Source organism: Xiphophorus maculatus, chromosome 23, assembly GCF_002775205.1.
Source record: "Xiphophorus maculatus strain JP 163 A chromosome 23, X_maculatus-5.0-male, whole genome shotgun sequence".
Lineage (NCBI taxonomy): Eukaryota > Metazoa > Chordata > Actinopteri > Cyprinodontiformes > Poeciliidae > Xiphophorus > Xiphophorus maculatus.
In genome coordinates, this window is record NC_036465.1 from 9,221,425 (window position 1) to 9,246,833 (window position 25,409).

The 25,409-nt window shown below is 38.1% G+C and overlaps 1 protein-coding gene across 1 annotated transcript in view; it reads right to left on the reverse strand.

Moving 5' to 3' along the window:
- Nucleotides 1–25,409, reverse strand: part of tnmd (tenomodulin) — an 83,208-nt gene that overhangs the window by 18,413 nt on the left and 39,386 nt on the right. Inside the window, exons 3-4 of the mRNA XM_023328196.1 lie at nucleotides 13,464–13,604; nucleotides 4,149–4,256 (exon numbers count right to left, since the gene is read on the reverse strand). Of these exons, the coding sequence (XP_023183964.1) occupies nucleotides 4,149–4,256; nucleotides 13,464–13,604 (249 nt within the window). The remainder of the gene's footprint in view (nucleotides 1–4,148; nucleotides 4,257–13,463; nucleotides 13,605–25,409) is intronic.

Below are 25,409 nucleotides of genomic sequence, written 5' to 3' on the forward strand. Positions count from 1 at the left end.
TGCAGCTGTTGTCTGAGTGGGCGGTTTGGGGTCGCTGGGTGAGCGCCGGCCATCCATATTAAGAAGCTGTTTAATGGACCAAACATCATCTACTGACAATGTTAAAGACTGTGAGGGAGGGAGCAGCTGATTTCTGACTCACACTGGGGGGAACCGGGATGAAGCTCAGGGATTACTCCCTCAGACATTTCATTGAGAAGGAAAATTGAAAAGCGGAGAAAAAACCTGGCGAACAATTCGTATTTGTCACCTGGTTCCCCCTCCACATGGGCTGTATTTCCTTATCAGCGACTTGCAGTTTTTCCTACAGTTTTCTCTTTTGTTTTTCCCATCAGCTCCTAAGCCTGCTGCTGTTCCTCTGAGCCCCCTTTTTTCTTGAAAGCCTGTGGTGGGGTTAAGCTGGGAACCATTACTGTTTAGGTTTAACCCCTGTGTGCTTCAGCACTTGAGGAGGAACTTGTCGTGTTGATCCTTACAGGGTCACATGTGGGTGGATGCTCATGGAGGACAGATTAGAGGGGGGCGCAGTGAGTGTGAGGACAGATTTGGGTCACCATTTATTACCTAAACATGTTCTACCCCCAATATTGACTTGGTTTCAGTGGTGTAACAAGATATTGTAGCCTGTAAATCAAAACTTTCTGGTGTTTTGAAGGAACTGATTTCTAATTTTGATACAGTAAATAGTAAATATGAACAATGGGATGCAAGAGGTAAAGGTAAAAAACATAAAATTCTTATAAATATGTGCATGAATTTAGGGGCGTGCTGTGGTGGCGCAGGGGGTTAGCACGCCCCACGTTTGGAGGCCTTAGTCCTGGATGTGGACGTCGGGGGTTCGACTCCCGGTCCCGACAACCTTTGCCGCATGTCTACCCTCCTTCCTGTCCGCCTACTGTCGAAAAAATACGAGCCACTAGCGCCGCAAAAACTCTTTGGTGAAAGAAAAAAAAAAATGTGCATGAATTTAACACAGCAGAATGCTAAGGTTAGCATCTTAATTCCACATTTCAGGAGACCTGCACCCGTTAATTAAGTGACTTTAGCTTTAGCAACAGCAGCTGCATTTTCATTGACCATATAAGTTCACAATTTCACATTTCAAAAATAAATTAGCTTATTGGAAACACGCTAATTTAAAAAAAATAATCTTGTTTTTTCAAATTTTATCAGAAGAAGAATCCAGAGAAACCCCTATTAGTTTATAAATTACTAACTACTTACTCTTATTAAACATGGAGAACCAATATGTAGTTTTATACTTTTACATTTTTGTCTTTCTTTCGGTTTGTTGTTTTGTTTTATTTCCTTCTAATTCATGAAAAGAACTTTGAACTGCCTTGTTGCTGAAAATGTGCTATATAAATAAAACTACCATAGCTTTTTAAATAAAATATTTTATCGCTGGAAAGAGGCAACATAGTGAAATATTGAAATTGGTTCTTGAAATGGTCTTAAAAACTTAATGTTATCATTAGGGATGGGAATCTCAGTAGTTCAATTACTTGTAATCATTAAGCTGCGAGTTTAACGATTCTGCTTGTAGGTTCCCGTAACGAGTGACGTATTTGCGTGATGACGTAATTGCGTGTTGACGTACTGAACACGCTCCCTATTTTGCTTTCGAAAATATCCAAGATGGCAGTAGCGCTCTAAAATACGTTTATATTTCACACAAAAAAAACGAAACTGGGACCACTTGCAACATGTTTATTACTCTAAACGTAATAAAAGGAGTAAACAGTTGAATAAATGTAGCGTTTGACCCGTTGCTTAGCAACGGCGGTGACTCAGGGGGCGGAGCTTTGAGCGCAGTATCTCCTGCCGATAATCTCCTCCACATCCTGGTTGTTGTATTAACGCTAGCGCCATCCTACATGCATAATCTCCATCTCACATTAACATTTATAGTCATTTTCAGTAAATTTAAATATATTTTCTGACGAGTTCACTGTATTAGAAGCACAAAAGCTGTTGATGTGCAGATTTCATGTTAAAATGTTAGATGGCAGAGGGATTCTTATTGTTTAACTAAGTTTTAATTTTGTTTGAATCGAGCGCAACAACATGGTGCATATTTTGAATTTTAGATGTTCATTTCCTAGCTCAATGAGAATCAATAAGGAGTCGAATCGATAAGTCGGATTAGTAATGGGATAAGTATTGATGACTTCTTATCAATTAGCATAAACCATAAAGAGGATGACAGAAAGTAGTCATGTCAAGCTTCATTGCATTTCTCTGTTTGGCTTTCAGTCAAAACCCACAAAAAATCCCCAAACAGGTGTGCATGTGAGCACAGAGTGGTGTCAAGTAGTTTCTCAAAGACACCGCAGCACATCTGGTAGACTAACAAGCATTTTGCAGACGGCGCGCGATAAACGCCGGAAACACCATGTGGCTGGAAAGAGACACAAATGTCTCTTGTGGAATCGGTGGAGTAGGTTCAGGACTGCAATTAGATGCTTCAGAAACCGAAAACAACCTGGAGATGTGACACTGCTTTTATTTAAGCTCCATTATTGTCATTTGATACAAATCTGCTTTGTGCATCAGGTTTTTATAATTCTGACGTTACATTCCTCAAAATGTAACTGGTGTTGAACTCTTCTTCTGCAAAAATGACAAATATTTAATTAAAAATAAGGTAGTTTGGATAACACTTTATTTGAATTGATGTGCATAACCATGACATAACACCTGTCATAAACATGAAGGAGTCTTTGTAAATGTTTATAAATGTTGTCATAAAGTGTCATTTGGTAAATTATGACACTTTTAATGTAAAGTGGACATTTTTATTACAAATTTTAATGCAACTTTGCTTCAAAAGCGTCATTATTTATAGAGTAGAATAATACAAAGTTGACTCTTTTAACGCACTTAATTCAACTTTTAATGCAACTTTACTTTAAAAATGTTATTATTTTGGTGACCAATGAAAGAAGACTCCTTCATGTTTATAACAGTTGTTATGTCAGTCTTAAGCACGCCCCTTCAAATAAAGTGTTACTGTTGTTTGTAGTTAGAGTGTTCCTGAAATATAATGGATAAATTTGTAATAAAAAATTCAGATTTGTAAAAGTTAAGGCAACCCTTGACAACCTAATCAGGAATCCCTCTTGGCTCTTTGCTTTCTAAAGGCAAGGTTGCACCAGTGAGAGCAAATTACAGTAAAACGTGGCTTAAATAGCCCTTTGAACCATTATTTTTATTAAACATAAGCGTGTCCGTCAATACTGGTATGAGCTCAAGTCACTTTGCTGTCCTTTCATGCTTCACTCTGGAGCTTTGAATTGAGCCAATTAGGCTTTCCAGTACACAAAAGAAGACAGAGATGGCACCGACATATGGTGCTGCCTGGGCAATTAGTATCTGTAAACGTAGATCAGACAATATGAAGATGAGAGGAGCAAAAAAACTGCTTTTTGGTGTAACAGCTTGTGTTATTAAAGTTTAAAAACTAAAGCTGGACTGACAATTGGCTTTTTTTTTAAAAGATAAAGTGGTGAGTGGGGAGCGTCAGATATTTTCCAGCCACTTCTTCTTAGCTGAAATCTGAAATGTAAATGAGAGCATGCCTGGAGTTGAGACGTTTGAGGAAAGGATTTTCTCTTTCAACGCGCGGCCCACTCGCCGAATTTCACTGTGACACTGAAAAATGGGAATTTTGATTGACTGAATTTTTTCCCACTCCTTGTTCTGAAGTTCACATTCGACTTTAAGAAGCCTGATAAGTAAAATGAATCACCCTAAACTTGGAGAAGGGGAGTCTTGTGAATTTTACAAAGAAAGGCATTGCTTAAAAATACAATTTTAATGGTTTACCTCTCGCTCAGACCTCTGCAGCAACCCTTCCCCCTTTAGGCTATTTGGGTAGAGTCTTTGGAGGAGATGATTAAAAATTAATGTTGGCTCGAGATTGACAGCAAGCACCATTTGATGTGAGCCACAAAGAGGCAGAGGGTTTGTGGTTAGCTGTCTGGCAGTTTCACAGACACCACAAACCCCAGCTTATTCCTCAGTGAGAGGGGAGGGGAGATAGGATGAGATGGACAGACTGAGGATTTGAGCGCCGGTTATCTGACAATATGCATGGCCGCCTCCTGCAGGACGGCATATAGGAAGAGCATGAAGGTGTACTGTACCATCCTTTCCCCGTCGTCAGCCTCCGCCTCGGCCACTGTGGGTAGTTTCTTCGTTTGGGTCCTGATGTAGCACCTCTGATGTTCGGCAAACCGTATCCCAGTGATCCCCTGTTTGAAAAGGAAAGAGAAATGAAGAGGCACTCAGAAATTCAGATATATGTATCATTCATCGTGCCGTCTGTGATGTGGCTGTGCCGTAAGAAGTGGGGCGTATGTTTTAAAACACTGCTTTTTACTGATAGCCAAAGTTGTTAAAGTGAAACCTAATGAGTGAGAAGAGGTGTGTTTTGAACTCCTTCTGCTTATATAAAATTGATGACTGCTTGGACTCACAACACTCTGCTCGCTTCAAAGCTGGATGAAGCAAAAGAAAAAAGGCAGGGGACGGTCCACCGGGGCAGCAAAATACTCCATGGCGGGATGTATCACACAGGAGAGCCAAGTGACATTGTTGAGAATGAAGTGTTTTCTACAGAGAGCGCTCCCATTGAATTAGCCAGTCATAGGTCCCTGTCACTCTCTTAATCTGCTCAGTGGAGTGTGGAGATGCTCTCTTCAGCTCCAATGATGATGCTCCAGTGCGCGGACCGCAGCGCCATTCAGTCTGACACACACGGCCTCAAAAGGCAGAGAAGATCTGTTGATTTTTCCCCTCACAGCTATTCTGTGTTAATCTAAGATATTCAGCCAGAATAAGGCTGAAAGACTTTCTGGAGCTCATTTTAATTTTCCTCTTCTTCTTCTTTTTTTGCACAGCTTCCTGTATTAGAATAGACGGCTAGATCTACATCTGAGACCGTCGCTTTAAAATTGTATGAAGTGAAATTTGCATGAGCCAGAGCACAATAATGAATGTGTTTCAATCTAAATTTAATTACAATAACACAAAACGCTGTTATGGCGTCTCTTATGAATCTGTTAACTTGACCATGTGGTTATAATTTCACTTTTTTGTAAATTTTTGCAGCAACGTCACTCTGGAAACTAGACAGAAGAGACGCAGGACAAAGTGATGGCTGCCACAATATAATGCAAGTGATTTTTATCTCTGCAGGAAAAGGGATGGGCAATAATGGTCTGGAGCAGGAGAGCATGATGTTTATGCCGGGCTTTATTGTGATGAGTCTTTGTTTAATTTGGGTCGGCTGTGTTGGTGAGAAGGAAAGAGGGCAACGTCGCGATGAGATACAATGATTACCGGGCCTGGTCAAGCAGAAAATGAAGAGAGACACATTAACACAGGGAATAGGAATGGAAAAGTGATTTTATTTTAATAGACACTGCTGAAATATTTGCATGTGCATGCTCCAAGTCTCTGATAACATGCTGCTGCCTGTCAAGATATCCGGCTCAGTCGCAGCTAAAGTTGTGCGAGTTTCCTGGAAAGACATCCAGCAGGACAATTGTTGGGTTTCCTAGAAATCTTTTTTTTTTCATTCAGACTTTACTTTTTCCAAGTTGAGAAAACTTTGATTGATTAGTAATATATTGCTTTTTCTTTCCTTGGGATATCAATATAACTAAATGCAAAGTTCAGTTTCCTTTGACCTCTGGCCATTTGGCTGGACAAGCAGCCATTTTGTTTCTTTTGCCCCTCACACACATTATGAAGAATCTGCAGGACTCATTGTTGTAGAACCAGAACAGAAAACAATGGAGTTACAATCTCCAAAACAAAATTTAGACGCCACGTCCAAACCTTTTATTTAAAAAACCCCCAAAACTTTATTGGGTCTACCTTGGTTCATGTCAGTCTGTATAAATGAACATTTAACACATCAGTCAAAAATACATCATAAAGAGAAATAATACGCACCTAAGTGACACCTGACTATAAGTCACAGGAAAACCCAAACTAATATGAAAAAAGTGCAACTTTTAGTCTGTAAAATATGATATTGTTTGACATGGGAATCCCATGTCACTTACAACAAAACATTTTTCTCATGTTATAAGTGAAACAATCTGCCAGTGGAACTCACACTTTTTTAATATTAAGGAATTATTTATTTGTTGAAAGTTACTTATAATTTAATTTTGTCTTACTCCAAGTGAACTAAGACATTTGAACTAGAAACTAGACCAAATTACCTGATAAGATTTTATGTTTGCAGTGATATTTTACATCTAAAGTGATGCATCAAACATAATGAAACATTTTCCAGGTTGGCTTTTCTTTTGTTGCTGCATCTGGACCTTCTCCCACTGTTCGGGGGTTGCACTCAATCATGGACACCCAGGGAGGATGTTGAGTTTCTGTAGGCTATCCTCCTCACCATCATCATCATCATCATCATCATCATCATCATCATCATCATCATCATCATCATCATCATCAGTAGAGTTCCTGGCAGTCATAAATTTATTTATTTATTTAAAATGCTCCAAAGAAATTTCAGATGGATGAACGCTGGAGGCAAGTTTTGATGGTTCCGTTTCATTTGCAGTGAGAAGAGGAGGCAGCAGAGCACATGGCAGAAGAAAAGAGGTTGGATTTCTTTTAAATTCCCCTTTGACCAATATATTCTCACCGCTAACGGCTATCTGAGAGAAGATAAATGCATAAAGCCTACATAACCACCTTTTAGATGCAGCTTCTGCTGCACCATTTGCAAACAATAAGAGCTTTAATTTTCTGTGTGTAACAGATAAATGAAAGCTTAACTCCCCCCCCCCCCCAAAAAGAAAACAAACTAAGTCAATTACCAATAATTTTTCTTATAAAGAATGTCTGAGCTCACCTGCTGTTTCCCATAGCATCTGTGTTGATTTATTGCAGCTGGCTACCTCATACTTCAGGCTAGATGCCATTTGAAGGTAGGAAGCCAAAACTGATTACTGACAGCTTCTGGAGCATGAAAGGAGCCAAATATCCCCATATCTTTGCAGAGAGGTGGCAGGACTCATGTCTGAGGGTTATGTCTGATCAAAACCTGGCAGGTGGTAAACGAAAGAAAAACACTGCTCACTCTTGTTTTACATGTGCTGCTGTAGTATAACCTTTGAAGAAAGAAGCTCTGCTTTCCTTTCACACATGTACGTTTGTCCAAATGTAGCTCTACCAATTCACATAATTATCTTCAAATATTGTATTTACAAAGTAAAATATCCTCCGACTGTGTTTCGGCTGTTGCGTAGGTTTTAAAGCAATGGCTTCAGACCTGCTGTAATTAATATTTCAGGCCAGCGTGGTCAGTGCAACAGCATGAAAACATTTTCAGCAGCCAGTCGGTTCTCAAAACTGGTCTTATCTATGGAGTGTTTTTCTATCAGAGCAATCTGTTTCCAGGCTTTACACGTTAATTGGTATTCTTCAATACCTCTTTGGTGCAGTTTGGTACAATAGTCTGGTGTATTCAGAAGAACATTTCCCACAAACCAGTGCAATGATAAACTTAACACACTGGTATGTCTTGTGTTTGTTTCAAGCAGCAATGTTTTACTGTCGCCCAATCAATGGACTGTGTTGTTTGACGCCATTAGGGCCGCCCTAAATCTACTGTACCATTGTGGTATGGACCCTTTCCAGCGCGCGTAAGATCCCGCCCCCTGCTGGTGGGCTACAAAACTGCTTGCTAACAATGACTAGCATTGGTTTAGGCTGTTATCAATATAACGTGATAAATCTTAAATATATGCCTGATATGTAGAAGAAAAAGAGACATAGTTCGTCAAAACTATGACAACTAGATAACAAGATCAGGAAAAAGTTTGAATTAAGAAGAAAAATAGCGAGGGAGAGGGAAGTAGTTCAGTTATGCTAGCTTGACTTTGACAATCGCAACGTGTAGATGTGCTGTGGAATCCGATTTGATTCGGTTCAGTTAAAAAAAATAATAAAAAGAGACCTAAACACCAATCTGACAGATCAGTAGAGCAGCTGTTAAATTAACTAGTCAACCACCGCTGTGGTAGCTTAGCTAATAGCAGCGGTAGCCAATCTACCACAGCGATCACTTATTAATAATCGCAAAATAAACATCAAGCCTAAAAACATTAAACTGTAATGGACTGAATGTTCTGTTCTTTGTGTGGGAAATGTTTGAGCTTTTTGGTGTTGAATCCTAAAACATAAGGTCTTGTTGTTGTCAGTTGCTATGTTCAGTTGTATAGGCAACTTTTACAATGGAAACAACATGACGTACCGAACCACACCGACCCAGAATGACCGGAAAACAGACGTAACTGTCCCTGAGTTGCAGGGGAGGCTTATTGTTTGGGATTATTTGGGTTCAGTAAAACTATCTGCAGCTGAACTGGAAAATCTGTTTAAATTTTAAAAAACTTATGAGTTCCACTTTTTGCTGAAATTGTCTTGATACTTGTGCAGGTACAAAATTTTGCCATTTTTGTCAAGTTTTGCCCAGAAACATAAAAATTTAACCCTAAATAACCTATCAAGTGTATCAGCATAAAAGGTTGATTTGGGGATTATTTACAGTGTAAAACCTTTTTAAAGAATATTTTTAGTGACATCAAACTCCAACTTTGGGGAACTTGTTGTGTTTTTGGAACACTTTCTTCATTCCTTTGTTTCCTACTTTTTTTGATTAATGATTAATCTTAGGTGTTTTGCTTTTTTACACCAAACAAAATATTTCCTGTGATCTTGACGCCTGGAGGAAGAAAAGGACATGGTAACCACGTCAACATGCACCTCTTCAAGCGGGGCAAACTGAGGCTAACTGTCTGTCACAAACATTTTCTCTTTGTTGCGAGTTTGAATTTGAAAACCTCTCCTATGTTTTTGCTTTAAGGAGAGAGGAAAGCCATTCTAATTCAAGGTCAAATTTCACAACAGAAATACCAAAACATCTTTTAAATCATCCAGCAGGTCTCTGGCAGTCCAGCAGAGTTTGATTTTCCTCTCTGCCAGTCCTACAAGATGTTTTGATTTAGTGGTCTACCACTTTAAAACCATTATTCATGCTGACTTCCACTGCTTAATTACATTACAAACTGAGGAAATGACCCCTGAAAACACTTTGCTGTCCTCTTGCAGGCTTCTCCTGCTTTGTAAGCTTAGATGACTTTAATTTTCATAATGCCAGGGTGCTGCTTTAAGCTGCTGATTGCTGTGATGAGGTTTGAGGAATCAGATATTAATAAAGCTTTAAGTTGTCGTCAACTAACGAAGGCTAAATAACTGACACGCCTAACAAACTAATCAAGATCCAATCTAAAAGTTTTTTGGGAGGTTTAAAGGTGTATAAAGTTTTGCAGCTACCAGGATATTTGTTAATGAATCTACATTTTTAACTTTATATCCTTTAGGAAATATTTTGTTCTCTACTCAGTAGTTCCAGATATTTAAGGCAGCAGTGCTCAAATAAAAATGTTTTGATTTAAAGTCAATATGTGAGGGGAAAAAACATTACAGCTTTAGCATAAAAGGAGTTTTCCACATGACAAGGTCAAACTGGGATCACAACTGGGATCACAGGTGAAGCTTAAAGGAGTAATGTTTAGTGAAAATAAAGCTACTGCAGACGTCTGGAGTGATGTAAAGTATTAGTACACAAAATGGAGTTTGGTTGAGGGCAGAAGGTCTCCTTACTCAAAAAAAGATACCAAATACAACAATTTTGAGCTTTGTCAATAACCTTAAAGTGTCTTTTTTATACGTTTTTCACCTTCTGCTGTAATTCTGCGTTGAAAAGGAAGCTTAATGGAGGTAACAAATATATATGCTACATGTATGGGCCTCGTTTCCCTGGACATGTCCACTTTTCCCGTTCTGTCCAGAGCATCTGGGGGACTGTCATTGGCTGACAACAATGTTCAGGTTTTCATTGAATACTTAAAGGGCCGCATTATGTGTTTTCCAGGCACATAGTGCCATTTTATAGCACAATCAAGTATCTCCAGCTACAAAAAATGCTATATATGTCAAATATGACTTAAAAGGAATTTTGTTTCCTGATTTAACCCTTTAACGCCTTGAAATTGGGCCTCTGTCTTTCTGAAACTCCACCTTCAGGAAGTCACCACAACATGGCTCCTCTATTAACCCTTCGCACTGAGAAGTAGCTCCTATAATGAGCTCAGCAGACGTGCACAGAGGTGTTTGCTAATTGATGCTGGCTAGTCTGAAGGAGCTGAGTAGAGCTGCTTTGTGAGGCAGAAGCTCGGAAGCTTGGAAACTGAAACTCTGAGGAGGAGCTTCGTGCTCGGGGGCGGAGCTAGGTCCACCCAGGCGTTTTGCACAGCTTAATGGTTGCCATGGAGATTAAAGGATTCGTCAAGCATGCATGAAAGAATCCAGGCAACACTCTAGGTGTGTTTTTGAAGAGGAAATAACATTATAGCATGAAGTAAAACTCAAAAAAGTTGATTTTACATAATACTGCCCCTTTTATAATAAAAAGATACAGGATGGAGTGAAATAAGAAAATTGGCACAACAGCTCAAGAAAGGAAAGTTTATGCTACTAGTTTGGAAGTAATAATTCAATAATTATTAATGTTGACTGATCTATTCTTTCAGCTGCTGCGCTCCTGTTCCTAACCCCGTTTCATTCCTTATTTATGCTGTTTTTTCTTGGTTGTAATTTGTGAATTTCCAGGCCTATAAACTGTTTCCTTCTCTTTGGCCACCTTCCCTACTGCAATTAAGTCACACAATAAAAAAACAACAACATGATGTTAGAAATGTCAGTCTCAAAGCATTATCCTAACATTAGGTGCTCCTGGTATATTTCTGACACGTCTCATAAAAAAATGTTAAGGTAAATGCAGACAGACGAACCATTTCACAGATTTAAAAAAATTCATATTGATTGCAGCAATACATTCTCTCAGGTTGTCTTCTATCCCCAGCTAGGGCAAATATAATGCTCTACAACCCCAAGGGGAATAATAGTTTCATTTTCCACTTTTCTCAACAGCTCCCAGGTTTGATTGAGTTCATGTTTGAAGGTGCTTCATAACAACCGAGGATATTCACCTTTTCTTATCCTAAAAAAAATCAATTCTAACACAATTGCTCAAGCGCAAACTACCTGCAAACTATTGTGAGTTTTGTTAGTTCCTCTCTTCCAATGAGGCCTGAATCATTGTGTTCAGTCAGTTGTTGCTTTTATTCTTTCATGGCGGAGCGCCGGATCAAACAAACCTCCTCAGGGACGTGCTTCACCCACAGGAAGCGGGACAACAGCGAGCAGATGTGTTTATGCATGTTTCCGATTTATTCACACAGACGTATATTCACTGCTCTTATTGGTGTGGAAGAATGAGACTTCAGAGGTTAATGCCATCCTTCGCTGTGCTGGTTTCCATCATTGATTCATTTTCCACTCACAAAGACCATTGTAACAAAAACAATACCCGCTCAGTGTGGGGTTTTTTTGTTCGGGATGAAGTGCAACCTGTAACTTTCAGCCTTGCAACCCCAACATTTCACAGTAAATAATGGAGTGAGAGTAAGAGCATTCATTACCCAGTCAAGCTGCGCACTCCTTTCTCCCAGATGCAGAATGTGTAACATCCTGCACACTTGAGCAGGATTTGGGAATGAAAGGTAAGTTAATGAGTTTTACTGCAGACAAAATAGCAGCTCCAGAAAGTGAGGAACACATAAAGAAAGGCTACTTAATGGTGTTTGTTTTTGCACTGTAAAGAAGTTGCTGTATAGAATTAGTGGGAAGAAAGCACTTCTTGTTTTTTTTTAGCAAGACTGATTGTTTTTTTTCTAGGTTGCTGAATGCACATAAATCTCAACATCTGCTGCTGCTTTAGCATCATTTACTGATGTGTGTGAACATTATTTTAAAAGGCTGATTAAACCTACAGTATTTATAAAACATATACATAAAAAATAGGTTTTTTACATGTTTGTTAAAACTGTCACCATGTTTGTTTGGAGATAATCTGTGAAAAGATCAATCTTAATCACCTTCCTGAACTACGTCTGAAGAAATGAACCGTTCCTGACCAAAATCAACCAATCAGAGCCAGGAGGAGGGTCTTAGCGCTGTTAATCAACGTCATGTATTAACAGCGCAGGATCCGTTCCCCATGTCCGTTTGTTTAGTTGTCTGTTAATAACAGGAGTACTTATTACTTTAGATCAACATTTAAAACAGAAAACTGTTTAGTTCATTACTTTGATAAATTGTGGATTACTCATCACTTTAGACCAGGGATGTCAAACTGCAGTCCTCGAGGCCCGCTGTCCTGCAACTTCTAGATGTGTCTCTGCTGCACGACCTGAACAGAATAATTAGGTCATTAATACTCTGGAGAACTGAGCTACACAAGGAGGAGGTCATTAAACCATTTCATTCCAGTGTTTTTTTTTACCTGTGGCACATCTAAAACCTGCAGGACAGCGGCCCTTGAGGACTGGAGTTTGACACTTGTGCTTTAGACCAACATTTAGCTTGATACTTTTAATATCGGCACAAGACCTAGAGAAACTCCTATTAGTTTACAAATATAGAACAAACTTAAAAAGTACCATCTACTTAACAACCCAGAACAATAATCAAACATGGAGAACCAACATATAGTTGTATCAGAACAAGAATCCAGAGAAAACCTACCAGTTTATATGGACTACTTATTCTTATTAAACACGGGGAACCAAAATTTTAGTTTTGTACTTTTACCTTTTTGTCTTTCTCTTGGTGATGTAAAACTTTGAATTGCCTTGTTGCTGAAAATGTGCTAGATAAATAAAATTACCTTACCTTTACCAGTGGTGGCCGTGCTAACTAGCATTAGCAGTCATGACAGGCTATGCTAGCTACAGCTAGCAGACAGTAAAGTGGCGCGTCACAGGGAAGCTATGCTAAGACCCGCCTTCTGGCTCTGATTGGTTCAAATCATCACTGGGAGCACTGGGGGAAGGCAGAGTAGCTTCACTTTTTTCACAGACAATTTCAACAAATATGCAAAAATAATTTTGTTTTTACTAAAAAATATTTTTTATATATTTAATATTTATTCATAAAAAATATTTTATATATATATATATATATATATATATATATATATATATATATATATATATATATATATATATATATATATATATATAAATATATATAAAAGTTACATACTGCAGCTTTAATTTTCTTTTCCTCTTTCTATTTCTGTTGTTTGTCAAACTCTTTTTTTTTTCCATTCAAAGGATCAAAATCTAAGAGAAAAACATGACTGGAGGGAAATGAGAAGAGCTGTGTTTCAGCTCTGAGCGGATCGCCGCGTGAACAGCATGACCGTTTCTCTTCTGAAGAGAAGATATGATTGTGTTGTCGATTTTGCATCAAAGAAGGGTCAGCTCCATATGGACTTGTTTAACCTTTTTACTTACATTCTTAAAGTCGTGCACCTCCACAACCTCCTTACTGCCGTTCCCCATTCTGAAGATCTCAGTGAGGTCAGCTGGGTCAATCTCCATCACGCTGTTCGTCTCTACGCCATCCACCACAGCTTTGTACTCATGGTCATACACCTGCAATGATATGAACGACCAGAAAACTCTTACAATGGCTCAGATCGTTAAAGAGATGGTGAAATTCAGAGTGTTTTTAAGTGTTGCAGCTACAATGTCTGTCAAAAGTGCTTTGGGCTTTAGCAACACAGCATCTCAGATTTTTAATTCAAACAGGTCTGGATCTTACCGACAGCTGCTCTAAAAATGGAAGAAAATATCTTAATGAGGATTAAATAATATTATATGCCAAAAGATAAAAACAGTGTTAAGAAGAAAAACGGGGACAGAAAAATTGCAACTAGCATGGGTTAGATGGACATCATCACATCTTACAGAAATGCAAAGGATAACAGCTGGAATGTTGTAAATATAACATTTGCTCATATTAAATAAAGAAGCTGGTAAAAAAATGACTAAACTCATTTTCATTTTGAGCAAATATTAAGATATATAAATGTTCTTAAGAGGCGGTTGTGCCAGAATATATTGATAAAACCCCTTAAATTATTAAAATATAAACAAATAGCAGTCTCTCCTTACAATAAGTTCTTATTATAATTCAATAATAATGAACATTTCTTCACTTTGATTACTCAAATCAAAGTGAAGAAAAAGTGTGGAGCTAATTTGAAATTATTTGCAATATTTGTGCTTATGTATGATGTTGAATGTGACTTTTTCTTACTAGCCTCATCAATCACAAACTGTAACTTAATACAAAGTAAGACTGAGACAGCAGTGTTGTAAAAATAAGAAATACTGCCGACTACAGGTTCAACTTTGGTTGATCAAAATCTTTGATCATTTTTGCAAAAATTTGCAATAGTCTCCCAAGTATGCATTAGTGAAAAAAAAGCACAGATCTGTTTATTTTAAGTGAATATTTGCTAAAACTGGAGGAACTGATTGATGTAATTTGGTGTCTAGAGTCTAAAGGGACTCATAAAAAGCTATGGCGGACCATATTTGGCCCCTGGGCCTCGAGTTTGACACGTTCGGTAAACAGTATTTACCCTGTTGCTAAGTCGTTTTTGAGAAGCTATTTAGTTGTTGAAACAAAGCTGTTTTAATCACTTTGCTGATGAATGGGTTGAGGCAAGTCCAAAGCAACGCCTCCTCTGGTTTCCAGCTCCGTCTACTTCAGTGTTTAACAAACTGTTTCACTGACCCCATTTAACAAACCCTCACAGACTGCCTCACCCGAAACTGCCCCTGTAACAACACCACATCCTAATCTACACAACCTGAAACTAAAGCATTAGTCTCTTAACTCATCGTCTTTGTTCCTCCTAATGTGAAAGGTGGCGCTGTTTTATAAATGTGACAGGCCACAATAAAACCATGAACAAGCCAACTAGGGTGTTTTGAGTTATTCACAGATTCTGGAAGTATGGATTCAAATTTTTCCAAAGATAGAAAATACATGGAAACCAAACTATACATGTGGTGTGAAGTAACATTTTAGAGCCATTTGTACTTAGAAACACAATAATTGAAACACAGACTTGCATCGCATAGGCAAAAACAAATATTTTCCAGCCTGCCAGTAGATAGCCCAACATTAATTTTATTTTAGGTGTTAAAATGCAGTTAGTCAGCGCGGGGCGCAGCACTGTTCACCACTTTGAGCTCAGAGTGCGACGCTACTGTTAGCTTACCAAAAGGTTGTGTTTAAAATAAATGATAATGGATAAATGGCCAAGACGCCGTCACTAAAAAGAAAATCTGAAGATACCAGTGGAGAGTTTCTCAGGATGAGTTGCAGAACTTTGTTTTTGAACACTATTTCAGCAAGTAAACGTTTGTGTACATGCAGTACCTGGCAGACCACTAGGGGCCGCCCGCGGACCACCAGTGGTTTGGGTACCACAGTTTGAGAAAGACTGATCTACTTGATAAAAAATAAAAATAATTGTGAGCACCTTTAAACTATAAGAACTTGGTGATTTCTTTTAAAGTCTCACAATGTTCTCTGAAATTCAGCAGCAGGAGGGTGACAGGAAAAAATATCCACATAAACTAATATTGATGCAGTGGAATAGCTCAAATTACTTTTAAAATGTAAAACTATATGGATAACATTGGCTTGTTGAAGTAAAATATTTGCGTTTGCAAACTAAAAGGTCAAATATGAAAATGCATTTCTAGAACTTTGCCTCCAGAAATCAAAATAAAGACGTTTTAAATCGGTGGTACAGTTGAGGTTTTCTCTCCAGTGCGTTGCCTTTAAGCAATGTTGTTTATCACAACCGCTCGCTTATGTACTGTTCTTGGACACGCATGGATAGCTCTTAAAATTCCCTGTCTGAAAAAATGATTCATACCCACCAGCTGAAAATATGCTATTAATATTTATGTGAGGGTTGTGTTATGATGAGAAATATATTGCCGGGTTCATCTTCATCTGTCTCAGTGGCAAATCAGAGCCTGGCCAATGAGACACATGATTAATGAACACACTCATATGAGGAGTCCATCAGGATTTATATCCCCCATCAGAACCATCTCAATGTCCTCTAACACTCTAATGCAAAATTAGCTTTCAGTCTTCACTCCTCCTCTTGTTCCGTATTTAACGTGTTTTGTATTGGCTAGCTTGTACACGGCTATAGGACATGTAGATGTTCCACATTACAGACAACGATCACTTCTCTCTTTTCTGTGGTGGAGAAAGAAGTAATGGGATATGATTCCTAACGCCATAAGCCAATAAATTTCTGTTAAAACGGGTCGCAGAGCTCTGAAAAGTAACCTAAAATTATCAGGAGAAGGGGAATTAAGATGGGCTTGAAATTTAAGTGTCAATTGAGTAGTGATAGCTAAAATAGGGGCTATTAAACCTCCTGGCAGTGTGGTGCATTAAAGTCCTATTTGGGAATTTCTTTTGTATTAACATAAAGGTGGGAGAGAGGGAATAGATTTTGGAGGCTTATTGATTTATACTAAAACAGTGAATTACATTTTCAGCAGGCTATCTCGTCTGATGAAAATCCAGCAGCGAGAATCTCCCCACCACACCGGGCTGAAATAGATAATAATGTATTACAACAGTTTGACTTAAACTGGTTCAATAGCTGAAGCTGCTGCTGTGCACAGTAATTGGCATTCTGGAAATAGAAATGAATAGCCTTTGAAAGGCCTCTTTTAATACTTATACTCAAGTACACAGAAGAACCTTCAGTGCGATTTATGCCACAGAATGTGTCAAACTCAAGGCCCAGGGGCCAAATCTGGCCTGCCGTAGCTTTTTATGCGGCCCTCTAGACTCCAAATTATATCAAAAAGTCCCTCCAGTTTTTCATAAATATGCAAAATTCTCACAGGTGTGTGTGTGTGTGTGTGAATGGTTGTTTGTCCTGTATGTCTTTGTGTTGCCCTGCGACAGACTGGCGACCTGTCCAGGGTGTACCCCGCCTCTCGCCTGGAACGTAGCTGGAGGTAGGCACCAGCAACCCTCCCGACCCCATTAGGGACAAGGGTGAACAGAAAATGGATGGATGGATGGATGGCAAAATTCACATAAAATCAACAGATCCCCACAATTTTACTGCAAATTTTTCTCAAAATTGGTCAAAAACATTGAGTTCAAGTGACTGCTGCCTCAGCCTTACTTGATGTCAAGTTATAGTCTGTGATTGATAAGGAGATTAATTAAAAGTCTCATCTAACGTCGTACATTATCTCAAATATCGTAAAAATTCCTTACAATTATTTCTAAATTAGCACCACAAAGTCTGTGATTCTGATTGCACTGATTGCTAGGTAACGGCACATAGTACGTAGATTGTGATTTAACAATTTGGAGGTTTTTGAAATGGCTCATTTTCCAGACATAAAAAAATGTGAACGTCTTGCCAAAGAAATGGCTGGGTGTTTTTTTTAAGCTTGTTTCAGAAACAGTTGAAACCCAAATGGAAGCATAAAAGTGTGAAGATGTGAATTTAGGACAACCAATCCCCTTTAAAAGTGAATTTACAAAATGGTAAAAGACAAGACCTGCCATCATCCTCTATGATGAGGAGAGGGGATAGTCTAAAACATGTTTGTGTGATTATAATTGTACTGAACAGTCAGAACTGACAGACATAAGTGGCCAGTGGATCAACAGTAGTACGTACAATGAGAGGTGAAGGTGGTGCAGCACCAAACATGTCTGGCATCAACAAATCAGCAGAGAAATGCTCAGAATCTCATTCTACACCTGATTGAATATGATTGCATATTACTTTCTGCTAGTCAGCTGTGAATGAGACAGTGATTGTGACAAATGAATAAACCAGATGATCCAAATAAATTAATGCAGATGCTACTGCTGTTCCGCGCTCGAATTAGCGCTTTGCTCCACTTTCCTGAATCGGCCACATTTCACAGGTCTTCTCACCTGGGCAGCAGCAGAAGCTAATGCCGTCTGATATGCTCTGGAAAACACACAGATTTAGATCAACTAGAACCTGTTGATGAGCAGAAGCCTGAAGTAGAATCTATAAAGCAGATCTACGTAAAAAGGAGCAGCGATTTCTTTTAACTTCTAATGTCTTTGCTATTTAGTTTATGTACAACTAATCAAAATTTAAGTCATTTCAGATTTATACTTAAATCACAACATTTTGTTTTTATATGCTGCAGCATTTGATTTTTTTCTGTTTTTTTTAGTTCCCATCAATTTTTAAAGTAAAGTTCACTTATTGTGCAGATTTGGTCACAGAGGACTTTGAGGGAGAAGCAGGAGTGGCCATCGAGTTTGCCTAACTAAAGCTCTGGTGGTAACTGTAAAGGTCTGTGGCAGCAGGATAAACCCAATAACTAATAATTATTTTAATGAACTGGATGTCTTTGCCCATGAGGAGTGTGCAGAGATTCCTCAGGAACGCTGCCAAACGCTGCCGCCTGGCTATGAATCACTTTAACAGCAGGTCAGGGCAGCAAACGGGCGCTACGCTAAGGAGTAAAGATGCTTGTCATAACTTTGAGTCATTAAAAAGAACATTTTACATTGAATTTAAAAAACTCATGGTGATATTAGTTACGGTTTTATTTGTTTACTGGAAACAGTAACACATACTAACCTGCAGTAGAGTTGAATAAACTTAGATGCATAAATAACCTCAATGGAAGATAGAGTGAAAGGTTTGCATGTATCAGGAGGTTTATTTAAAGATCACAATGTGCAGCAAGGTTGGCATTTTTATCGTTTATCAATTATCGTGACAAATTTCTTATTATGATAGGAGTTTTTGATTTATCATTGTTACGATTAATTACAATTAAGGATGTTTCAAAGCACCCCAGGTTGATAATTTAAAATTTTTTTGCAGTTTGTTCAATGAAAGCATCAATAAATACCAATAAATCTGAAAATATAGTTTTCATGGGCAAATTAGCGAAAAAAATCACACTTTTTACGTGACTGGATTCTTAAAGAAGCATAATAGTCATTAGCCATCAGGAATGTTTTTCAAAAGCCTTTTTTATAATTATTTGGGGCAATAATTGCTGTGACACAGTCATAGTCATATAGTTATCTAAAAAAGATGTAATAAATAATTATTATTGTCACCTTTATCCTTATCATAATATTATCGCAGAACATTGTGATAAAAATTTAATGTTCAGTAATGTTGTATAATCCCCAAAAATGTAAAAAAGCTTACTTCAATAATGAAATATTTAATCACTATGAAGATATTCTGACACATATGATGGTGTATGTCTCCATTCTTAGTCATTAATCATTTCTTTTCTGTGTTTATAGCTTAAAGCAAGAAATAAATGCCTGAAAAGCAGTTACTGTGGAGATGCAGTCCTACTTCTACATAAATATTCTTTTCTATCATTAAAAGCTTCCAGTAAAAATTTCATTCTCAAAAGTGCATCTTCTCCTCCCTCTCAGCCTTACTTGCTGTAAGTCATATTTTAGAATAAACCGTCTTCTTTGATACATCTGACCATTCTTTGAAATGTTCGTAGCTCACCGAAAATCACAGCCCGCGATTTCTGGAATTTGACATTTGCGAATTCAAACGAGTTTCCTTTTTACATGTGAAGTTTCTCACTGCCGCTGTAAGCAACAGCCTCTCATCTCAAGTTCAGTGTCGACTCCCAAACGTCTCGCCAGCCTTGCAACTTCTAAGAGCATGCTGAAGTGCAAAAACAAATCTCAGGGATGGTTTATAAGAAACACCGGGAAGGCAACAATACAGTGGTGTGTTTGGATGGACAAAACTGAGAGATGTACTTGAACACTTCAAAGTTACTGCACTAGAGTGGAAGAAACAATAGATGCAAAAGGATTATTTCTAATAAAACTACATATGATTCATTTAAAAACCTTCCTTCAAGGGTTTATGATAGCCCCTGCATCATAAGACACCTCCGACTTTTTCAGAGTACAAGATAAAGAATTCAGATCTACACCAGAAAGAAAAAATAACATTCAGGGTCTGGAGCAAGAAGCCTTCACAGACAATGCCTTGTTTATTTCCTCTGCTCAAGGTTTCTATCTGAAGTGGTTCTTAACAACCCCCACCTAGAAGCTAAGACTCTCTGGGAAAGGGAGCGAATGAGTAGCGGCAGGCGCAGCCGGTCCTGGAGGCTGTTTGTGCGAATGGGTTGTGGTGTGGCACCCGAGGACATTAAGCAAAGGTCACGTAGATGTTGTTACAGGTGAGTGGCTCGCAGTAGGCTCTGGCTGTGTGTGTGTGTGTGCGTGTGTATGTGTGTGTGTGTGTGTGTGTGTGCGTGTGTGTGTGTGGAGGAGGCAGTCGTGGGAATGAGAGAGATGAGCTGATGACAATATGTCCTCTTAGTTGTCCTTGAGGGTTGGAAGAAAAAGGCTCCAGTCAGGCGGAACCGGATGCCTGCCACTCATGGTGGGGCAGTAATGGCCGTGGAGGCTGTCGAGGGGCTGGAAGGTTGAGGATGAGGGGGTGAAAAGACGGCGTGGGGGCTGCACATTGCACATGGCCTCCTGGGAGCCATCGGCAGCGCCGTGATAGATCGAGGTGGGCATCGGCTATGACAGTATAACCACCCAATGTTGTGTCCTTTTGGTTTTACTGCTTCCCAAGTCTTCGCTGGTTTGAAATCAGCAGCACATGCAGAACCTTAAAGGTAGTATTATGGTTTTCCTGCCACACAGTGCCATTTTATAGCATAATAAAGTAACTTCAGTTGTTATAAATAATGCTATTTATATCAAAGAAATCTTACTTTGAAATTTAATGGCTTAAAATTGAGCCTCTATCTCTTTAAAAACTCCTGCTCTTTCTGAAACTACTGAAGACTCCACTGTTAACATTTTAACAAAGTTTTTTTTTTTTTTTTAACCAGTGTTGCACTGAGACCGAAGTTTGAAACCTGCAGCTCAAAGGACGAGCTGTGTCCTTGAAGGCGGAGCTAGGTCCAACCAGGTGTATCGCACAGCTGAATGGTTGCCATGGAGATTAAAGGATTTCTCAAGCATGCACGAGAGTCAAAGCAACACTCCAGTTTTGTTATTGACAACATGATATAAAGCTAAAAAAAATAGATTTTAGATAATAATCCCTCTAATGTCTGCTTGACAGAAAATTTTAAAATCAGGTCAATATTCAGAAAACAATATAGTTTAGTTTAAAATAGAATATTGATAGGGCCAGATAATAAACAGCATATATTGTGATAAACACATGATCTATATCAACTGATAACACATCTGATAGAATATTCAATGTGCAATATATAGCTTATTCATTGAACTCTGATCCAGAACCGCACAGAATCCTGGGAGATGTAGGCAGAGAGTCGCACCAATAATATATATTTATGTAGAAACAGCGAACTCAGTATTTGATTTCTGCTTGAACTCAATAAAATAAACAGATTATCAAAGTCTTAATTTAACCTGATATGTCATCTAAATCTGATGTTTTGACACTTTGAAAGGCATTTATAAAGAAAGTTTTAATGCAGCAGAAATATTCTTTCACTCTTTCCTCATAAGTCACTTTCCTGAACGCCTTTCTTTGAAGTGTTTCAGATTACTCTCTCTTTTTTAGATAAGGTCAGAGGGCAAATATCTTCTTTGAAACTCTTACGCCATTAATGGTCTCTTTAACCTTGTCTAAGATGTGCTTTTACATTTTATTTCTGATTCAGACAAAACTATACGTTCAGCACTTTTTCTCTCTCGCTCAAACGCCAACAGGCGTCACAGCCTATAAGAACTAAGGATGTTTTACTCGGTATGAAGTGCAACCTGGAAGATATTTGAACATTTCTTTAGTATTTTCTCTCAAGGTTTGAAGAATCAGAGAAATGATTACCTCTAAATGTCAGTCAGGTTTTTTTAACCTCCCTTAAAAGTCCTAATGAGTCAATTAAAGCCCAAGAAACCAGCGGAGCCATGACACTTTCCATGTTTCAGTATTTTGGAGTTCATTAAAAAGCAACACCCCATTAACATAAAAAAAAAGAGGTCAAATTTTTAATGTGTGTTTACTTCTAGAGCTGTAATACCTCATTTTATTTCAAATAGCACAAACAGTTTCTTTAATAAGGCTAACCTTTCAAATAAAGATGAAACACGCATGTTCCTTCTATCATGTTTACATGTATTCTGTGTTGGGAGATAATAAGCTCTTTTGAAGATCAGAAAAGGTACATTAAACTTCTCCTTTGTGCTAAAAAAAGAGCTTCACCTTGTTATCAATGACAGTAACTCTCCCACTCGAGCCTTTAACTGAAACACTTATCCAGGTTTGAAGCAGCAGCCATTCTTAAACGATTCTCGAGGAAACTGCTGAATGCCACTCTCAATAAACTCCAGATAGCCGTGCAGCCTGAGCACTGAGTCATTCTGAGTTTGACATCTCTTTGCTGCAGTTCTGTTGTTTATGTAACGTCAGCCAGGTGAGTATTTATTTACTGCACCTTTCACTGCTTTTATCTGTGTCTGACTGTCCAGAGTTTCCATCTAAGAAGTGATATTGTTGCAGCATGTTGCAGGAAAAAAATCGAGACACGCTGCAGCTCGAGCATCACAGGTCTCATAAATGATTTAAGTGACTCTGCTGGGTCTTTCTTTTTTTTTTTGTACAGCAAAACTTAAGAAGTGGGAAGAGTCCGATGATCACTTTAGCCAGCGACGCAACTGCAGATAGTTGTAACGTCAGAAACCTGAAACTAAAATGCTTTGAATCTGCAGAGCTCATTTGTTACACAGATACTTATAGAGCGACTATATTACACTGCAAAAACAAATGTATTTTTGGTGTAGCTTCTAGTGCATTTTTTTGTACACTTGAAATAAGGCAAAAATAACTTACAGGTAACTTTTTGTCAAGTTATTGGAGCTTGGTTTAACTCAATAACTCCTCAATAATGATGAAAAGGTTGTTTCGTTAATCACATGAGAAGAATTTCCTGCAATAAGTGAAACAATCTGCCTGTGGCACTAATACTTTCATAAATATAAGGAAACTATTTACCTAAAACAAATTCTTATACAGCTCTGGAAAAGTTAAGAGACCACTTAAAATGATCAGTTTCTCTGATTTTACTCTTTATAGGTAATGTCTGAGTAAAATGAATATTGTTTTTTTATTTTATGAAGTACTGGCGTGTCTCTGAGATTCCAAGCAAAAATTTAGTATTTATTTGTAGAAAATGAAAAATGGTCAAAATTAAAAACATGCAGGGAGAGTTCAGAAATCAATATTTGTTGTAACCAGGAGGTTTTCAATGGGATTCATAGCAGTGGGCTCTTAATTTCTTTTGCAGAGATGTATTTTGCTGAATAGTTACATTTAAGTTATTATTTCTTATTTCAAGTGCAGTAATATATTTGCACTACTAGAAATCGGACAAAAATACTTCATAGGATTTGGTGTTTTTGCAGCAAAACACACTACCAACTACTTTACATTTTCTCACATTACAACAATTAACTTTCATTCATGTAATTAGGATTTTATGTGGCAGACCAGCACAATTAGGAAGGGGAAGAAATATTTAGCATGCTTTTTATATTGAGGAGGCTTTAAAAGTCTGCAGCTCGAGTTTCAAGTTTTAGTTGTGCACTTAAATGGAAAATGTGCAAGAAGAAAACTGGTTTGATGATCATGCTAAAGCGTCAGAAAGAGTAGGAGCTTCTTAAAGAGACAGAGACCAATTTCAAGGTGTCAAATTTCTTTTAAGTCATGTTTGATATATAAAGTCTTTCTTATAACAATAGTGACTTGATTGTGCAATAAAATGGCACTATGTGCCTGGAAAATATATAATAGTGCCCGTTAGTTTATTACATTAAAGCCCAATAAAAGTTATTGACAATCATGTTTGTAATGTGACAAATCAGTTTTATTTTTTAAAGAATTAATTTTCTTCTCAAGGGTAAAAATATAACATCATTGTCACATACTGAAAACATTCACTCCAGAAGCGTAACCTTTTTACAGTCACTGCCAGAATAATTAATCCTCCCCTACAATACAGACAAGGAACGGGTAACAAACACACACCAGAGTTTACCCTGGACACAAAAATATTACAAATATTAAAACAAATGCAGGAGAATTTGCTGCAACAGAACACATTTGGCTGTGATAAAAGTGGAGACGGGCTCCAATGGAAATATTACTTGAAAATGAGGATCCACAAAGGACATAATTACAGCTGGCAGAGCGCCCCCACCCAGAAACAGCAGTGCAGATGGCCTTCTCACACGTGAACACATGCTTCTTGATACCATGTGTTGTGCATATTTATGCATGTGTTTTCCATAGTTAGGTGATTTTTTAAAATCAAATATGAAACAGAGAAAGGAGGGTGCACAGATTTGATTGTTTGTTGTCTTGCTGCCGTAGGGATTTCGCTTGTGGACACTGATTACCAAGCCTGTCAAGTCTGAAGGTCTGGTGAATTTGGATAAATGAAGTAGGAATGCTTTGCAGCTGCCGTACGCATGCAGGCTGGTTTTTAGGGATGCCTGCTGAACACGAGCAGCGGCGTCTGGACGGACGCCAGCTCGGGAAAATTCAATTTAGAAAATACTGGTCAGTCACTAATGCGTCATCAACTTAGTCAGAACAGGGTAAAATGAGCCCACTGGCAGAGCATGACATTAATCTCACTGAAGTCAGTCTGACAGAACATTACAGTATGCTGCTACATGCTGCAAACTAAAGTAATGCAATATGAGCTTGTACAGCAGCATTTTATCATCACTCAATCTTTTGTATATTTTCCTTTCTGTTTCAGAGTCTCATCAACATGTCCAGCTGAAACCGAGTATTTACATAGGCTGAGTAAAAATAAAATCATTTATTTTTCACCGTCTGAAAAATAAATCAGACTAAACTGTTGTCATCAGCGGAGGCAAGTTAGGATTAACAAAGTTGTCTTTATTCTTTGAATCCCAGACTAATGAGAACAAAAATTAGAAGTTTGAATTTCCTCATTATTTGGTAGAGTTACTTTTTAAACTGTGTAACTTCTTTCATAGTTTGCTACAATATTGGCCAATTCCTCTGAACAGAACTGGTAAAACAGTCGTTTTTATAGTTTGTTTTGCCTTTACACACACAGTTTTTGGACAATTAAATTTGACCAAAAGTGTAATTTTTTTTATCACTAAGCCAATTTGTAATTAATGAAAAATTTAAAGATTAATTTGTCCTAAGTTTTAACATCATTCCTGATGTCTTGAGAGGTTGCTTCAGTTATGCCATCTATTTCACTCTCTCCAGTGTAAAATATCTCCACAGCATGATGCTTCCACCCTCGCACTTCCCAGTTATAATCGCATTCTAACATTTGAAAGCTTTTGTTTTCCCTCCGAACTGA